General features: G+C 39.4%; 1 protein-coding gene across 2 annotated transcripts in view; it reads right to left on the reverse strand.

Annotated features, from left to right (window-relative positions):
• Positions 1-6,086: 6,086 nt before the first annotated feature.
• The window catches only part of SLC17A5 (solute carrier family 17 member 5), a 30,482-nt gene continuing 17,575 nt past the window's right edge, over positions 6,087-18,993 (reverse strand). For both annotated transcript variants that reach the window (XM_054980432.1, XM_054980438.1), the window contains 5 exons: positions 18,765-18,923; positions 15,262-15,394; positions 10,915-11,062; positions 8,907-8,997; positions 6,087-6,659 (listed from right to left, as the gene is read on the reverse strand). In XM_054980432.1, coding sequence (XP_054836407.1) covers positions 6,522-6,659; positions 8,907-8,997; positions 10,915-11,062; positions 15,262-15,394; positions 18,765-18,923 — 669 coding nt within the window. In that variant the 3' untranslated portion in view covers positions 6,087-6,521. The remainder of the gene's footprint in view (positions 6,660-8,906; positions 8,998-10,914; positions 11,063-15,261; positions 15,395-18,764; positions 18,924-18,993) is intronic.

Genomic DNA, 18,993 nt, shown 5'->3' on the forward strand with positions numbered 1-18,993 from the left:
TATAAATCGAATGTTGTTATTGTTATTATTTATTATTACTGATATTAAGATCACTCTATAGCCAAAGGGCTGCCTGCTTCCCATCTTCCTCTATGCCACAGATTTGGTTTGGTCAGTTACTCCTGTCTGTCAATAAGTTTCTTGTCACACCTCAAGAGTTGAAGCAGCCTCAGAGCTGCTCAAGTGGATAGTACTTAAACAATGCTTTAAGACTTCACTTATATCTGGACCAATGTCAGGAATCAAAAGCCTTCTGGCACCAAGATCAGCAGTGCACATTCTTCTTGAACTCCAGCAGAGGAATAAGCAAGAGGGTTGTGGGAGTCCAATGGAAAGTGCTTTCAAGATCCACACAGCAGAAATATTTATTATGTCTATTTGATGGCTGGCTGAGGTGGTGGTGGTGGGAGAACTTCTGCCCCTGAATAATTTATTTAGACTGAAGGTGGCTAACAAGGCAACACATTGCCTAGACTAAGTTGGTTTTTGCTTTGTGAAGAACTAGAATCCTTCTGGAATAAAGGGGTGGCATTTTCCATAATGAGTAAGTAAAAAAAGTAAAGGTAGTCCCGTGCAAACAGAGTCATTACTGACCCATGGGGGGACATCGCATCATGACGTTTTCTTGGCAGACTTTTTACGGGGTGGTTTGCCATTGCCTTCCCCAGTCATCTACACTTTACCCCCAGGAAACTGGGTACTCATTTTACTGACCTTGGAAGGATGGAAGGCTGAGTCAACCTTGAGCTGGCTATCTGAACCTGGCTTCCGCTATGATCGAACTCAGGTCGTGGCAGAGCTTAGGCTGCAGCACTGCAGCTTACCACTCTGCGCCACAGGGCATAATGAGTATTTCCTAATAATATATTCTGGCTTCCTTGAGTACCTTTCAGGTAAGGTGGGATAAATTTATTTTGAATCGTTTGTGCAAAATATCCTGCAGCAATGGAGCTAGAGGTGTGGTATATGAGCAGCAGTGGAAGAGGCTAAAATTGAGGGGTGTTAGGGGTAGGACTTGTGGATTCCATTAAAGGTCGCCCATAATTCAGGGATTGAGAGGGGACACAATGTTGATCATGACACAAGTGTGCATTATATTTAAAGGAGTGCATGTGTGTACAAACTCACAAGTGACTTCAATCTATAGTAATCCCTGCCCACCTACTCTGCCAGTGGTGACAACAGTGGAATCAACATGACTGTGTAGTAATTGTTCCTTTTGAGTTTGTAAAAACATCTGCATTCCCCTTCCCAACATACCCACACTGTCCTCTTCTACATTTCTAGATTAAACTACTATAACTACTGTACTATGCAAGAGCTACTGTCTGGTTGTATTCTTCTATTCTAATCACTTTTACTTGTAAAGAAACTATATTAATTTCAACTAGACTTTTTTCCAGAACCAAGTGGCAAATTTTTCCCGGCTTGTACATCAGATAACAGATGATTGCTGTATGAAAGTCAGAAACGAGGAGAGTACCACAGTAATGCAACAGGAGGGAAAAAAACAACTGTGACAAACTAACTATAACAAGTCAAAGGAATTTCTTCATAAGTCAATAAACTCTATTCATGAAACAATTTAAATAAAGTGGTACATGTATCATGAGTTGATTACATATAGTAGGCAAAGCATCAACTAGTAATCCAAAATTTGAAACAGCCAAAGCTAAAGTGCCAAATGCTGTAAACAGATTAAGTATTTTTATAAAGTGCTAGTGTCAATATTTTTAACAACCATTATATATTCATATAGTACAGTACCACGGATATAATGAATACAAATACATCTTTCCAGATGGTGCAATAAAGTTCAAGGAGTATTTTCAAAAATATTCTAAAAATATATCAAGTTCCATCAGAAGAAGTTATTCCATAAGGATCCAGTAGTTGAGACAGGCTGATAATAACTGTGTTGGGAAGCCAGCAAACAAACCTGTTTCAAAATTAATTCTTCATCCAGGCAGTTATTAATAGCAATAATAGGTCCTAAAATCATTAATATCAATAATAAATATACAATATACATCATATAGAGCCCTGTAGCGCAGAGTGGTAAGCTGCAGTACTGCAGCCCAAGCTCTGCTCACAACCTGAGTTTGATCCCGGCTGAAGCTGGGTTCAGGTAACCGGCTCAAGGTTGACTCAGCCTTCCATTCTTCCGAGGTCGGTAAAATGAGTACCCAGTTTCCTGGAGGTAAAGTGTAGATGACAGGAAGGCAATGACAAACCACCCCATAAAAAAAATGTCTGCCAAGAAAACATCGTGGTGCAACATCCCCCCATGGGTCAGTAACGACTCGGTGCTTGCACATCATATATACATCATATATACATCATATAAATTTTTAAAATCCATTATAAATTCATTTCATATTCACAACTACAATAATCAACAGTCTTTTCACAAAATCAATTGGCATCCGTCCTCCATTTTGAATGAATTTAACAGGTACCGGAGGTCTCCATTTTAAAGATAGATAAGTTGTTCTTAAAGAGCCAGTAAACCAAAAACCCTCATAAATAAGTCCATATTCAAATTAAGACCAAATGGGCTGATAGCATTGAGTTTATAGATCCACCATGCTTCGCTTTAATTCCCTACGTATAGAATCAGGATCTTTCAGTATGCTAACATGAACAATCGTGAAACAGAAGTCCCTCTCTCCGTGTTTCATCTGTATGTAATGTTCAGCAAGGGGAGCTTCAACGGTCTTACGTTGAATCCTCAAAAGATGTTCTTGTACTCGTATTTTTACAGATCTAGTAGTATTTCCAATGTATAATTTATTACACAGACATCAGATTAAATATACCACGTTGTTAGTATTACAGTTAGTGAAGTTTTGTAACAGTAACCCCATGATCTCTACTTGTTCTATGGGCATTACCAAACTACAAGTTGAACAGTTAGCACATTTATGCTGTCCCCTAGGTACATTTCTAATTGGGTCCTGCTCTTTCAAATCAGAATGTATCAGCCAATCACGGAAGCTCTTTGTTCTATGAAGGCTTCTTTGTGGTGGATTCTGACAGCCTGATAATTCCTGAATTAAAGGCCAGTATTTAAGTATCACTTTCCTAATTTGGTTAACCAAAGTTGAGAAGTCCAAAACAAAAGTGGACTTAACCTCAGGATAGATTTTGTTTTCAAAATATCCTGACGATCCATTTCCTCTACTCGGGATTTACATTTCCTTCCAATGGAGGGGTGGGGGGTAACCCTTATTCAGGAAGTCTCTTTCTAATCTGTCACTGTTAGATCTATAATCTTCTGGTTTAGTGGAATTTTGTTTTAATCTCAAAAATTGGCTATAGGGCAGATTGCGTAGTAAGTGAATTGGATGAAAGGATTGGAAATGTAAATATGCATTTCAGTCTGTCTTTTTTCGAAATGGTTTAAAGCCTAAAGTGCCCTCCTTAGTACGGAAGATGGTCACATCCAAGTAGTAGTCAATCGCTGCTTCATCAGTTATCCATGTAAACTGGATGTTTGAATTAACTGTATTCATCCAATTACATAAATCAGTTACTATATTTCTATTGGTGGTAATTAGGATTAAATCAATAAAACATTTAAATACCAAAATCTCAGAGAAATATGGGTTCACATTTGGGTTACAGTAGAATTTACTCTTGAGTAGACCCATATACAAGTTAGACACTCTAGGTGCAACTGAACTGCCCATAGCTACTCCATGTGTTTGGAAAAGAATTTTTTCTGAAATCTAAAGTAATTCTTATCTAATATGAATTCCAACAGAAATAGCAGAAATTCTGTAGGTGGTGACAAAGAACTCGTAGATCAAAAAAACTGTCTCCAAAGCCTCCCCATGAGGAATATTAGTGTATAACGACACTATGTCTAGAGTAATAAATGCTGCTTGATTGGGCAGGACCATGCCCTCTAAAGAATTGATTAAAGCCCTAGTGTCCTGAATATGAGACTCCATTTTTTTCACAAAAGGTTGTAGGAAAATAAATCAAGGTATTTAAGCCAAAGGCTCCAACAGAGAATTGGAGCCTGATATAATTGGGCTACCATGGGGAGGAAATCCAGGTTTATATATCTTGGGTAAGGTATAAAAAATAGGGACTCTTGGAAAGGGATTCTGTAATGCTTTGTATATTTTGTCAGTAATTAGACCTCTTACCAAAGCTTCTTGCAAAACAACCCTAATAACAGAAGCAATATGTTTTGTAGGGTCATTTGCAATCTCTTTATAATTTTGAACATCAGCCTCCTTGATTATTATTGATGTACTTGTTGAAGATTTCTAAGGGTCATGCGTTCTTCTTTGGTTAAATTTTGCCATTTAGGAACAAGATTATTTTCTAAACTTTCAATTTCCTTAATAATCATAGATTCAAACATCATAATCTTGTGACTGGAGGAACAAGGAACAAAAGTGGAGTGGGATCTTGAATTGGGGCCGTATTCAAGCGGAAGGGTTTCTCCAAAACGCTTCCTAAGTTTTAACTGTCTAATAAGCATGAAAAGATCTATCCAAGTCTGAAAAGAATTATCGTGGGGGGTTGGGACAAAACCCAACCCACCGGTTCAATAGTTGGTGTTCAGAAGCAGATAGTGGATGGGAAGACAGATTAAGCACTAGGTCTTCCTTTCCGTATCATGCCTCCCCGTAAAAAATTCCCCCGTCCTTTATTTCTAGTAAAACAACTTTGTCTGTTAGTTTTATAAGACCCCTCCTCCATAGATGTATCCGTGTCATCACCCTCAGACATATCTAATTCTGATGAGATTTCAATAGGATCTGACCAGGAGATCCTTCTCCTGCTGTATGAAAGTGGCTGTGTAGTTGAAAGCTCTCGCTCCATGTTTGAAATGGATCTAAACGTTCTGTTTGTGGCATAATAGAATCTTCCTCTGGTGGAACTAACTCTTATCACCCGTCCTCCCTGTCTGTGTGTTTTTAAGTGTTTTATATTGTTTGTTTTAATTTTTATATATATTTGTTTTTAAAATGACTTTCAATGTCTGAAATGTGTAAAGGCAGCATTTGTTTTTAAATGAACAAAAATGTCCATATCACTGGAGGAAATTTCCACCATTAGTGGAATGAAACCTTTAGATTTAATCTGTATGTCAAATATTTTTCTGTGTGCACCAACTGTATTTTTTTTTTACCAGGTGTGTATAAAATTCTGTCTGTATATTTTTAACTCGTTCCTAAGGAAAATGAGAACCCCAGCCCATACACCTTAGTAGCTGCTAGTACCCAATACATCCCAAGTAGTCTTGAAAATGTGACATGATCTGAACTGCTAACACTGTTATAGGAAAGGCAGACAGGTACCCAGTAAGGCAAGCCTGTGGTGCAAATGCAGAGGCAGTGGCGGCGGTCGTCGTCGGCACAGGCTGTGCTTTTATGGTGTTTAATGGGTTTTTAATGTAAAACAGCAGTGTTTTACAGTAAAGTTACAAATATTACTATTAAATTGTCATCTCAACACTTTAGTCTACTTAATCTGATAGAGAAGTAGTTGCTATTTCTTAGAAATGAAACCAGGCTCCACTGGAGCAGTGTGAGATACAGGTGTGTCAGTTTTCCCTTGGGTAGATAGGAAAAACATTATACAATAACTGCCATTTACAATGCCATCCTATGCAAAGTTATAGCCTTTTAAGCCCATTGACTTAAATAGGCTTAGAATAGTATAATTCTGTTCAGGATTGAACTGTTAGTTGCTTTAAAATAGACATATTTGGCAAGGAGACCATTAATGGCTTATTTAGTATCACTCTTAGGTAGAACATGCAGACTTTCGCACCCTTATAGGCTGTGCACTGTTTCCACTTAAGCACCCACAGTACTAAAATCATTCTGACTGGGAACAAGTAGAACCCAAAATTATTCTTAAAAAGGAAGTAGCTGTCAATCTTCTTCCCTGTAACAGAAAGTGTGTACACGAGCATTCCTCCTGCTTTTTCTTGCTTGAACTCTTTCCCATGTGGTAGAAGAGTGCTTTGCTTATTTTTTTCCTTAATCAGTAGTGTGTAACTCCTAGGTTTGGCAAATCTCCCAGTAAATATGCACTGACAGATGTACATTCGAAGAAGACAAGGAAGAAACACATTTTAATTTCAATTTCTTATTTTGGATAATAAAATAGAAAATTAAATACAATTGAACAGGAATAATTCTAACAACCTTTACTTTAGGCAAACAATAAAATCAACATACTTCATTATATTTTCTTTATATGACCCTTAACTACAACTTACCTCCATTTCAACAATAAGGCTTCTTTCCTAAACTTTAGGTCAGACACAACATTTAGAAAGTTGATTCATTGATTGACATGTCAGACTTAAGTATTTATATTGAGTCGGAAACATAAGGCTAATGAAGGTATGTGGTCCAATTTCTTATTAAAAAATCAGAGTACTAAAATGTGGAATGGCTCCTTCCAACAGTAATGAGTTCCAGTAGGTATCGTGACACGCTTGTCAGGTCACATGACTGTGTAACATGGTGATTAAACCCAGTATTCCTTCAGTTCCTATGATAGTGGTAGCCATTGACGGCCCAGTCTTGTACTTCTCCACTGCTGAAGCACGCAAAGAAAATGGCCCCAAATAAGTTAATGGTGGCAGCAATATAGAACACTATCTGCCACTCTCCCACGGTATTCTGTCAATAAATAAATAAATCAGTGAACAGAAAAGTACACAAGATATATTCACTTCAACACGCTTTCTGTTATGACATAATTTCCCCTTCACTACCTTGCATCTCTTTTACCTACCCTGTTTTTTAATAGGGACTGCTATTAACTGCATCAGAGAAATCTCTTCAGGCCCCTTTTCCCATATCAAGTATCCACATACCAGCATCTGTACACAGCACAATACAGTACTCTGTATACTATCTAACCAAGAATGTTAACATTTTCAATGATCTTAAAAAAGAGGATGAGGCACATGTATTAAAGATCACTATACAACATTAACAAGAATAGCGGTCACTTAAGGTAATCATGAATCTAATTTGTCTTTCTGATGAAAGCATCTAATTTCAGAAGAAAGCATCCAAAAGGTTGCAATGTGAAATCTAGTAATGTCACAGTAAAACCAATGCATTTTTCTTCCCATAGCAGCCCTCTGTATCCCCAGAAATGGTACTGGGTAGATGGTGGTAGTGGGGGGTAAGAAATCACAGTGAATTTCCCTTTATTTCCCTTTTGAACCAATGAAAAACTTGCTCACCTGACCTTCTTCCATCAGGAAAGAAGAGCCAATTTTGCTTGATTCTCCTCACGGCTACTCCACTCCCACCCAGTGGCTTCTTGGCTATCAAAGTTCCGTGACCCCCACACCCAAGCAATACCTTTTTAGGGGTTGCACAGGATTGCTGTTGTAAGAGGTACACAGATGATCTGCCTCTGCATGCGCCTTTTAGTTACTCAATCATAACCTTATATTTTAATTGCTTATTTGACTGTAAGCTGTTTTGAGCTTGTTTTGGAAATGTGAGGGAAAATATTTTTAAAAGCCTGTGAAACTTTTAAGACATTTGTGTGTTTTAATCGCAATATCATATAATTCAGTGATGTTTGCTACAATATTAGAAGAGATTTATAGTCAATTCAGGACTGATACTATGAAACTGATTACCATTATCTCTCAAGTATTAACAGTAAAACAGTTTCAATACATAAATTAAAACAAAAGGAGATGGTAAAAGGAAAAAAAAACTAGAAACTAGTCTTGATTTCCATTCTGGATTTTTGCCTTCTGCATTTAACTTGGAACAACAAAGAAGGGAAGCAGGATGTGAGGATTAGATAAAAACATCTTAGAAAAAATGTGTTTACTTGCTCAGGAGAAACAAGCACGGAAACAGAGAGATAAAATTTGACTCATATTAGAAATGCAAGATTCAGGTCCAGCAGCACCTTAAAGATCAACTAGATTTCTAAGATATGAGCCTTTAAGAGTCAGAGCTCCCTTCGTCAGATACATAAAAAGGAAAGAGTATCCTTTATAAATGTAACCTAGGTTGCCCTTCTAGCTGCTGGGGCTGGTGTTAACTAACCCTGATTCCTCCAGTTGTGCTTTGGTTGAATACATGAAACTGCTTTATAGTGAATCAAACCACTGGTCCATCAAGGTCAGTATTGCCTACTCAGACCAGTGGTAGCTCTCCAGGGTCTCAGGCAGAAGCCTTTCATATCACCTACCATCTCATTGTTTTAGCTAGAGACACTGGAAATTGGGACCTTCTCTATGCCAAGCAGATGCTCTACCACTGAGCCACAGCCCCTCTCCTACTTTTAAGATTTTGTGGCAAAATGTCAACCTAATGCAGCATTGTCAAATTCAGAGTAGTGAGAGAGAAGCTGTGTGCCGAAGAGTCAGTGGTGAGGGGGATAAAAGTCTTCTGTCTTCTGCATGTTATTCTTCATTCAAAGATCTGTCTCAAAGGAAGCTTTAACATATACCATGGGTCTATGTGGGCCTGTTCCCAACCCATTTCTTGTGATTTTTCTGTCACAGGCTGTAGGTAAGAAAGAAAGCAGTCTGTCTTCATTTTGGTTTAGTCATACTTGAAAAATTGTTTTGTTGAATTTAGAAGGGTTACTATGGCAAAGCTGAAGCAGCAATGAACTAGAACATATGGTTTTTAAAATTTGAAAAAAGGCCTTTAGTACAGAAAGTCTCAGAACAGAGGTTTTCTGTACTGCAAGACATATTACTAAACAAATTTGCAGTTTTTATTGTTCCATATCAACAAATAATGAAAAAGCAGAAATCTTTTTAGCTATTTTTTTTAAAAAACCCTTATAGTGGTGGAAGGCGCTGTCAAGTCATGGCTGACTTATGGCCACCCCTGCTGGGAAAACACATTACAACATTTTCAAAATCAGAAGTTACTTACATTATGAGTTAGTTCCTTAGCAACAAGTGGACCCACCATTCCCGGGATAGTAGCAAATGAGTTTGTGATTCCAAGGAGTATTCCAGCATATCTAAGAAATTAATTATTTATTTATTCATTCATTCCATTTATATAATCTAAGAAATTAAGAGCTGCTTGTTACTGCAATCATAGTTCCTTGAAATTCTTTCCAGCATTGAGGAACAATGGCAGGATTTTAAAAAAACTGTGTTTCTTCCAACTCCTGCTGCCTACCAAATCCATTATATAAAACTAGCTAGGCATAAGAGAGAAGATATTCTTAGCACCGGTCCAAATGTTTTGGCACCCAAAGCCCTACTGACATAATGAAATAAGAGACTCCAGAAGGAATTTCACACATGACAGCTTGGAAGGAGCAATGATTCATCCACTTGTCCAGAAGGGATTAAAAGAGATTCTCACACATATACAGCTTCTCAATGAAGCATTTACAAGGGAAATAAAGTCGAAGCACATTAAGCCAGTGACATTTAGGCACAGGGATTCTCAGCATGCAGCAAATGACCCACTCCAGGAGTAAGCACATATACTTATTTGCACATGGGCAGTACAGTCTAGGGAAAAGACAAATGTATGTTTTTTCCTCCAGTATATCACAAACTGCACTGAAATTTTATGGGTCAAACAGTCACTCAGTGACAACACAGAAGACTACAGGGCAGGGAGGTGAAGTTTATTCTAATTGGGGTGTTAGCCATGCACTGAAGCATATACTACTGAACTTCCACATCAGGTAACTCTGGGGGAGAAAAAACTACCCACAGAATATGAAACTTCAGTTTTACTAATTTTTGTTGAAGTTAATCATCAATGTGAAGAAAACCTATTCAGCTTTGCAAGGTTAGCCCTATCGCACAAGAGATGCAACACACACACTGTCTTCCTTCAGGATGGTTGCTAGGGCTGCCAGGAAGCATGTGTGGTATTGGATACGTCAACTTAATTTTGATAGCTGTGGTGTATAGGATGGCACTGACATCACATATACACTATGCATAGTCACAGGAGCCTTGCAGAATTTCAGCATCCCTATTAAAAAGGGATGCGAAAGCAAATGGGTAGGAACTTGGATCAGAGAGATGGAAAACTACTTACTTGTTAAAGTTTCAGCATATGAATTATATATTATTTAAATAAGGAATGCGGCACTCATATGACCTTTGCCTACCTGAAGGTGCTTAAAAATTAATGACTATCTTCATAAAGTCATTAGTTTATTTTAACGGCAAAGACTTGCAGGTGAGATAATTATATAATGGGATTCCATAAATCCTTTAGTGGTATAGCTCTTTTTTGCCCTTGGGATGTTTAAGGACTGCAATGGCATTAACATGCGCTTTGTGAAAATAACATATATAGAGAGTTCATCTGGACTCTATAGAAGTATTTCTTAGCACAAGAATTGCTCTGTGTCATTGGCAAGCAAATGTATGCTGCAGAACACTAAGGGGCAGGGGAGAAACATTCAGAAAGAAGCAACAATAGAAGATGGCTACAATTCTATGCATACTTTTTTGGAAGTAAACCCTAGTGAGCAAAGTGGATTGGATCTCACAGATTTCTGTAAGTAGAATAGTCTTCATAAAGGTGAAATTATTAAAATTACTCCTTGCTGTCTGTTTGTGCTAATCAAGAGATCGTGTCCTTGTTATCTTTTCTGCACATGCAAGACACAGCACAAGGAATGAAATCATGTCAGATGTCTATTATACATTCCAATGTTCCATATGCACATCATTGTATGTATTTATGCAGCTGTTACACTACTGCTTACATAAATGCAACTGTCCTAAGTACATGGATCCAGCATAGTGGGATCCAACTGTTATTGTTAGTAAGATAACTGATGGCAGCTCTTGGGTGGATTTAGGCTTAAACTCCCACTAACGTGTTTAGCATACATGTGCTTCCAGGCAAGTTTATCTGATGTTTAGCATAAATCTAAAATAGTTCTTGTAATACTTACGATGGTGCAATATCGAGGTGGTTGATGCTGTAACCAGATGTACTAAATCCCCCTAGTGTGGTTGATATGGTTACAAATGCAACAGCCAGTTCATAATTGCAACCTATGAATCCAGCTGCTACAAGGAATACCGCAGGCCCAATCATTCCTTCATTAAAACAAAAAGATCATTAAACACATTCCAATTTGATTTATTCTATGTACAATAGATTAACCTGTATTATCTTTTTACTAAATACTAGCAATACTCAGCTGGAGATCTAAAACACTGCTGCTCTGGGACTATCTCCCTGCTGTTCCATAATTAGTGGCTGCAGCCTTGCTGAAACACATGCCTTTTGCCTCCTAGGATGGAACAGTATTTTCCTCTCTGTCCCGTTGAAAAAGCTTGCAGCAGTGGCTGTTTCCACAAGAATGTTTTCTCCACTCTCTCATCCCAGTTGGAGCAGACCTTTCTGGAGCATCCACACAGCCTTGTGCTGAAATTGTGCTCCAGTCATTTCTCCCGCATCTACAGTACACTCTTTCTCAAACCTGCTATGCAATGCTGTTCTTGGAAAGAGCATGCTATCATGCCATCTGGACAGGAAGGTGTGCATTTTCCAAGGCATCACCCACATCAGTATCATTCTCCTTCTGTCACCCCCTAGCAGCTTCCATTCTTCCCACCACGCCAATGGAGGGTTTTTAAGGGCTTAAAAAAATCAGTAATTGCTATAGCACCATAACATTCTTACCATTATTATTTTTTTTAAAAAGCCCTCAAGAATCTCTTTAGTGACATTGTGGGGGAAAAATGCAAGGAAAATCGGGCTGACAGGCAAGGGCACAGAAAACATTGTTCGGGAAGATCTGTGGCCAATATGAATGCTTTTGTATTCTCATCAGCAATGAATGCAAAAAATAGAGAGCTGTGTGGATGCAACCAGCCTTTTCAAGTAGGTACCAAGAAAGCAAATAGGCTAAAGGTGCAGGGGGTTCAGCTGCAGCCTTTGCCTGAAAGGAATCTGTTCCTAGGGGCTATGAGAAATGAAACAGGCCCTCTTGATACATGTCACATGTGGCTGATTTGTCCCTAAAATTGAGGGCTGATATTTAATATGCCTGTATAGAGATCTCAACTTGTGTAAAATGATCATTTATGGCAAAGCAATCCTGTGCAGTGATTCTGTCTGCTTCATCCATGTTTGGGCTGAATTTGTGCAATCATAATTTTATGAGATATGCGAAACGTGAGAGTTTGTGTAGTGTAAGCAAGATATTCATTGTACTTTGGGTACAGCTTTTAAAATGGAGTCTAGGTTTCAAGTTATTTAAATCTCTCTTGATGCCTTGCTGTGGATTGGTTATTACTGTTACTGGTAGTGGAAAGTTCCATCAAGTCACAGCCAATTTATGGAGACCCCTGCTGGGGTTTTTAAGGCAGGAGACTAACAGAGGTAGTTTGCCATTGCCTGCCTCTCCAACTTTGGTTGGCTGCCTGCGGTGGTCTCCCATCCAATTACTAACCAAGGCTGACCCTACTTAGCTTTTGAGGTTGGATAAGATCAGGATCGCCTGGGCTATCCAAGTTAGGGCACCAGGGTTATTACTTTACTAAACAAAGAATTGAACATTCAATTAGAAAAAAAGTTGAAAAGTGATTATTCTGCACTATCTATTGCCACCTAGTGTCCAGAATATATCATTGCAGAATTCAGTTTAGAGATTTGTTCTCAGGCACTTTTCTGTAACAAAATCCAAGCTTTGGATAGAGCCAGTTCTCACTAAGGACAACAAAACTGATGTTTTTATTAAAATAAAACCATGATGGGTAATAAAGCCTTCCAGATACAGACGTCGAAGAGCAGAATTTGAGTCCAGTGGCACCTCAGAGACCAACAAGTTGTTCAGAGTGTAAGCCTTCGAGAGTCAGAACTTCCTTCTTCAGATACTGGACTCAAATTCTGCTGTTCTACTGCAATCCAACGTGGCTACCTATCAAAGAAAATGTCAAGGACATCTTGTTAGATCAAGTCTAATTTGTCTTATGATAAGGCACTGAGGGAAAGGTGTCCATGGAAAGGAACAGAGGAAACAACTGGAGAACGTTGATTAAAATATGCAGCACACAGGCTGCATCAGCAATTTTAATCAACATTCTCCAGTTGATTTTTTTATGACGTGATCCTCATCTCAATCTATGGTATTGCTATTTCAGGTTATTCAAGAAGATGGCCACAAGGGTTCTTACTGTGGCTAAGTCAAGAAAGCAAGACCATGGAGACTGGAGGTTAGCTGGCCTGCAGAGTCCCAGGAAATAGTGAATATCCTCTCCCTACTGCAGCCCAAAATACTCCCCCAGTGCTGCACCTGGGGGACAGGGGACATCCAAAATAGCTTGGGGGAGATGGAGCTCTGCTGCAGGAGAAGGGGGAATTGGCAAAAATCAACATCCTTTCACTAGCAGAACTGTTAAGTGCAATCCAAGCCATAGTCAAGTAGTCTTAGTGGGGGAATCTTAGTGGGGGAAGAGACTCTAGTAACTCATGTCTTGGCCACTGGAAGTCCCCTATAACATGTTTTAGATTTCTCCAAAAACCCAAGGGCTTTAAGTGTCTAGATTCTTAGGATGCCAAATGGCTAGTATTCTGGGAATCCATGTATCTATAGAACAGATGGGTCTTCTTGACGTTTTTGTACCAAGCTGTAGAGACATGCACACAAGCTTTCTTCCAAGAGGAATCAGGAAGGAACCTGGACTTCCAGTAACCATCCAGGCTCATTGTAGCCCAATAACAACACGTCTAAGGACTAACTTGGAACCTCCTGCTAAACAAAGCTCATCATCAACATACTGGTGTCCGACAGATGTTTTGCACCAATATATTCTGGCAGTACTAAGCAAGCTGCAAAACCAGGTTTTATTGAGCCTCAGGTAGGCCACATAGAGCACCAGTTTGGTGTAGTGGTTAAGAGCGTGGGACTCTAATCTGGAGAACCGGGTTTGATTCCTCACTCCTCCACTTGAAGCCAGCTGGGTGACCTTGGGTCAGTCACAGCTTCTAGCTCTCAGCCTCACCCACCTCACAGGGTGTTTTGTTGTGGGGATAATAACAACATACTTTGTAAACTGCTCTGAGTGGGTGTTAAGTCATCCTGAAGGGCGGTATATCAATCGAATGTTATTATTGTTATTATATACATGGCTCACTACATAACTGGTGAGCTAGTAGGCACTGATATTTTATTTATTGTATTCCTTTTCCTAAATTATTATGGATTTTATTGCTTTGGTTTTTTTGCTGTGGCTTTTCAGTGTTCGTTTGCACTATTGATTTTATTTTCTTAGTTTCCTTTTTCATATTACTGTTTTTATGGTTTGAATGATGTAAGCTGCTCTTTAGCTGAGAGGTCAGGAGAAATGTTTTAATGAATAAATAAGCTGAACAGGACTAACTGGTTAGTACCAGGAACAAAATATACAGTACAAAACAAATATAAATCCTTGCAGAAAAAAGTAGCTGTCTTTAAAGCAAGGAATTTAGGGTATGACCATTATTTGACTCTGAAAGAACTCAAGTCATGACCAATGCTGAAAAAGTTAGCCCATCAAAATGTATAGAATAAAGCAAGAATCAAATTAACAGTGCAATCCTAAACATTCTTCTAAGACGCCTGAATGGGCTTAGAAGGGTGTAAGCAGGGGACCCACAGAAGAAAGGAATTTTATTTCCCTCCTCACATTATTTCCTCTTTCCCTCACCCTAGCAACGCCACAGCTTCTCCTTTTTCCCTATTTCCTTCACTTCCCCTCACCTAACCAACTTAAATTTATCGGCTCTCCAGCTTCAGCTTTCCCTCCTTCCCTTCCCCAGCATCCTTTCCCCTTTTCTTCTCCCCTACTCACCTACCTACCCTCTTCTGTTCTCCACCCATCAGCTTCTCCTCCCTTTCTCCTGTTTCATCCTGTACCTTTTTCAATCCTTTCCCCCCACCTGACTGATAGAAATGGAAATGTGGAAAGCTTTGCAATATTGTTGTGGTTGCTAAGTAATCCCCAGAATGGCCACTGAGATCTCAGAATGTAGTTTCACAATATCTCAATGGGAACTAATCTCTTAAAGCTATACAAGTTGCTTCTATTATTTTGGGGTTTTAAAATCCTCCATTGTATTTTTAAGAGTTTGGATTTTTCTACAAATCTGTGGTTTCCTCAGGTTTGTAGAAAAATCCCCCATCTGTCCCCATCTTCACTCTATGGCTCAGTTCAGGATTAGGTATAATGATAAATCTGTTTAGGATTGCACTGCTGAGTCCTTTTTGAACTATAGTCTACATTTAAAAATTAGCATTCCCCCTCCTTACCTATTAGAGTAAATGTTCTGCGCACACACAGAGTGGACATGTTTTGTTTTTCTCGTAAATAATCAGCAACTTGACCAGAAACAATTATACAAAGCCAACAGCCAAAATAAGGCAGCGCAGATAAAAATCCATTCTGGAGGGAGAAAGCAGAAGGAAGGAAGGAAAAAGGGAAGATTAGGGCAAGGTGGAGTGAGGAAGAGAGTTATTTTAAAACTGTTTTGAATATTTTGAAAAAGTCTTTGTTTTGCAACATTAACGGTTATCTACTTGTATAAGACATAACAGCAGAGTGGAGCCTATGGTTATGGCAGCTGGGACGCCTCTCCATTGTGCTCCCCAGGAACCCTCAGCCTAACACCTTATTCACTGCCTCTTGGATGGAGGCTTTTGGCATTTCTCCCTGCTGAAACCACCCCCTCTCCTTGGTTGTGCCGGACCTTCCTCCTCCCCCAGCCCAGCCTTCAACTCCCTTTATGCTGGAGCTAACCTCTGCTCTGTACCCCACCCACCCCACAGCTTTTTCCTTTCTTCCTTGTCCCAAAAGCCACAGTCTGACTCTTGACCACTCCCTGGCACTTGCCAGCCTGTGGAGATTCACCCAAGCCTGGGCCTGCCCCAGGATATGCCACGCCACTTGCTCTTCAGGAGTCAGGGGCTCACCACGAGGCCTGGCACAGGCCTTTCCAGGATGCTGTTTTCAGCCTGATCCAGGCACAGGTGAGAGGACTTGATGGCTGAGGGAAAGACTGGCTGCCAGTGCTGAGCCTCACAAGGAGTCAAAGACATTAGATCTGCACAGACTACAATAGTTCAGTGCCTCATACCTACGTTGTACAGCACGTGTTTAACCGGAGTTGTTCAATTTCAAAGACAAGGCAGAAGAGCAGAAAAACAGGCAGATGTATTTGCAATAGTTCCAAAGAGATACAGGACTGTTAAAGTGAGACAGGAACTACCTTTAGATCTCGATGCTTCCTATGGAAGGAGTAAGCTCCATACTTGTCCTTACTGTCCAGCTTTGTTTTTGTACACACCCCTTTAGAATCATTACATGCTCATCTATATGGGCTGAGAGCCACTCTGCTTGTTACAGTGTAGACTAACTGAGCTGAGGGCCAAGAGGGGACATGATGTGGAATAAAGATAACATGCAATGAACACTACATGCAGGAAGTTAACCACCATCTCTGTTCTGAATATTGCACTCAAGGAAGTTGATTACTCATGAACAAATCCACTGACAGCTGTTATGAAGTAGTAAACCTGGTGTTTCTTGTTATGGGTTGGATCCTATGACTCTGTTCTGCTAAAGGCGGAGTCTTCTACTGATGCAAGGAGCTCTGTGCCAACAGACATGCTTTTTCTGCTGGCATAGAGCTCCTTGTACCACAGGAAGGCTCCACACACATTAGAACAGAGCTGCAGCTGCAACATCCATATCCATTTATACACACCCCGAAAGAGAATATTTACTCCACAGTAGTGGATCCCACTGCAGGAACCAGCCTCCTGTTTAAAATGAAGCTTTCCATCTTAGAAATTCAACGCATGAATGAGGAGTCCAGCTTGTCTCTTTACACACTGAGCTAGAGTGATTATACCTGAATAGTTCTTCAATCATTGTGTGCAGAGGAGAAACAAGGGGCAGGGAGGAAAAGCAGCTGGTTCAAGAACAGGCAACCCTCCCTCAATGTCTGTGAAAATGTGGCTGTGCCAGAAAACAAAAGCATTGTGGGTGAGGAAGAAGGGAGGGCTGTACTGAGCCAGACACATGAGTGAGGAAGCCCAGAATAAGCGGTGCTGCCAGCATTTCAGGGGCTCATTATAGTCTCCAGGACAGAGAACTGGCCCCACTGTTTGCTGGGGGTTGCCTACTCATGAGTTGATCATCTTTCCCAGGGAAAAAAGTGCTGTTTTCCTGAACATAATTTTGATAAAGATTTTCATTCTTGGCCTCTAAATGTATAATAACTTGAACAAAGAACAATTTCTCTGAAATAATTAACTTGCATGGCAACTTTTGGAGCTAAAGTACAATTCCTCGCCCTTCTAATTAACTTTAACAAGACTCCTCATTAAGTTTCCATATTTTCCATTTGAAAAGAATTAATAAGCCAAGTAGGCAAGTTAGGCAGATTGCCTTCCAAAGATGTTTCAACTGTCTTTATTTTTTAACAGATGTTCTTTAATGGTTTTAGCCATTAACCTTAAAATGCAACAGAAAAGAATGATGGCACCATTACTCATTAAAAATGAACTGCATTTCTAAAAGCCATAATGCTGACTTAATTGGATGTAGTATTTTATAAGTAACAAGAAAAAAAAGTTTGAGCACTCTCAGTAAAATGGTTTTCCCAGGGAAGAAAAAGAAACAAAAAGCAATTTAGACTTTCATTATAATTCTATGCTGATTTACAAGAATACTATTTGATATTCTTGCTTTTATAAACTTTCTACCTCTCTTCATGGGCTACATACATACATCACTTACAAGGCTGTGTACTGAGCATCAAAGCAATGAAGGGGACAGGTTTTTCAGACTTGGAACAGAGAGACTTATATCCTTACTCAGCTATGCAACTAAAACTGGGCCAGTCACTATCTGGCAACATATCCCGTCAGCCATAATCTACAGTTGCTAAACAAATAAATTTTGAGGTCTGTTAAATATTCGAAGATGTATAGTGAGATCCTATGCAGAATTATTCCAGTGTAAGTCAAAGTCAATGGACAGATTGGAGTGACTATGCATAAGATTGCACTGTTATGTATCAAAAGGGTCCAAAACAACAGAATTGTGAGGACAGAATTAGTACATAAGACTAGTCTTTTTGCCTGGCCTTCCTGATACAGAGATAGTTTTGGGGAAACTTTTGATCTTCTCACTTTCTGTGTGTGTTACAGTTGGTATTAAAAGGCATAGGAGCAGAGCCAGTATAAAAATTCAGCTGTCTTTGTAGACATTACTCCATCCCAAGTCTGAACAAGTTGAAATTTGCTCGTGGACAAGGTATCGTCCTACCAGTTGAATCTTGCTTCTGGGCATTAACAGAGGGACACAGTAAGTTGCATAATGATCTTATTCTCTGTCTGAAACAGCAAAGGATTTGAAGAAGAAACAGTGATGGGGGGAAAAGAAGATAGAGGAAGTTCAAATTAGTTGGAATCAGAGGGTATTTATTGGCATGAACTCCCAAGCGCAACTGTGCCCTCTACTCCATTTGTTCTTGTGAAGAACTCTGGGAGATTATAGTTTTCTGTGGAAACAGAAATGTGCCCTTGGATCTGGATCTTTGAGTAGTTCAACGAAACCTGAGGAGACCATGACCATTCTCCTAGATCTAGTCTCTTCGTATTAGCTAAATTACAGATACAGTTTTCTTCTCAGATATCGTTTTTGAGGACATAAATACCGGTCTTCATCCAAGGATGAAATAATCATTCTGGATTATTTCAGGATGAAATCAAAGCATTTATCAATTGGGGGATGTAGAACTTCTTACCTCCTGCACATCAAATTTCAGAATCTCTTTCATATAAGTAGGCAGCAAGGTAAGGAGAGTGTAGAAAGTCCAGTTGTAAGAAAAGTGTGCTACAACAATAGCCCAAAGTGGAAGAGATGTCAACATGGCGGTCCAAGGTACAGATTTCTGAGTAGAAAGCTAAAAAGAGGATGGATGAAATCAACACAAATACTCTAAAAACTTTTAAATCTCATTAACATAAACTAAG

Source organism: Eublepharis macularius, chromosome 1, assembly GCF_028583425.1.
Source record: "Eublepharis macularius isolate TG4126 chromosome 1, MPM_Emac_v1.0, whole genome shotgun sequence".
Lineage (NCBI taxonomy): Eukaryota > Metazoa > Chordata > Lepidosauria > Squamata > Eublepharidae > Eublepharis > Eublepharis macularius.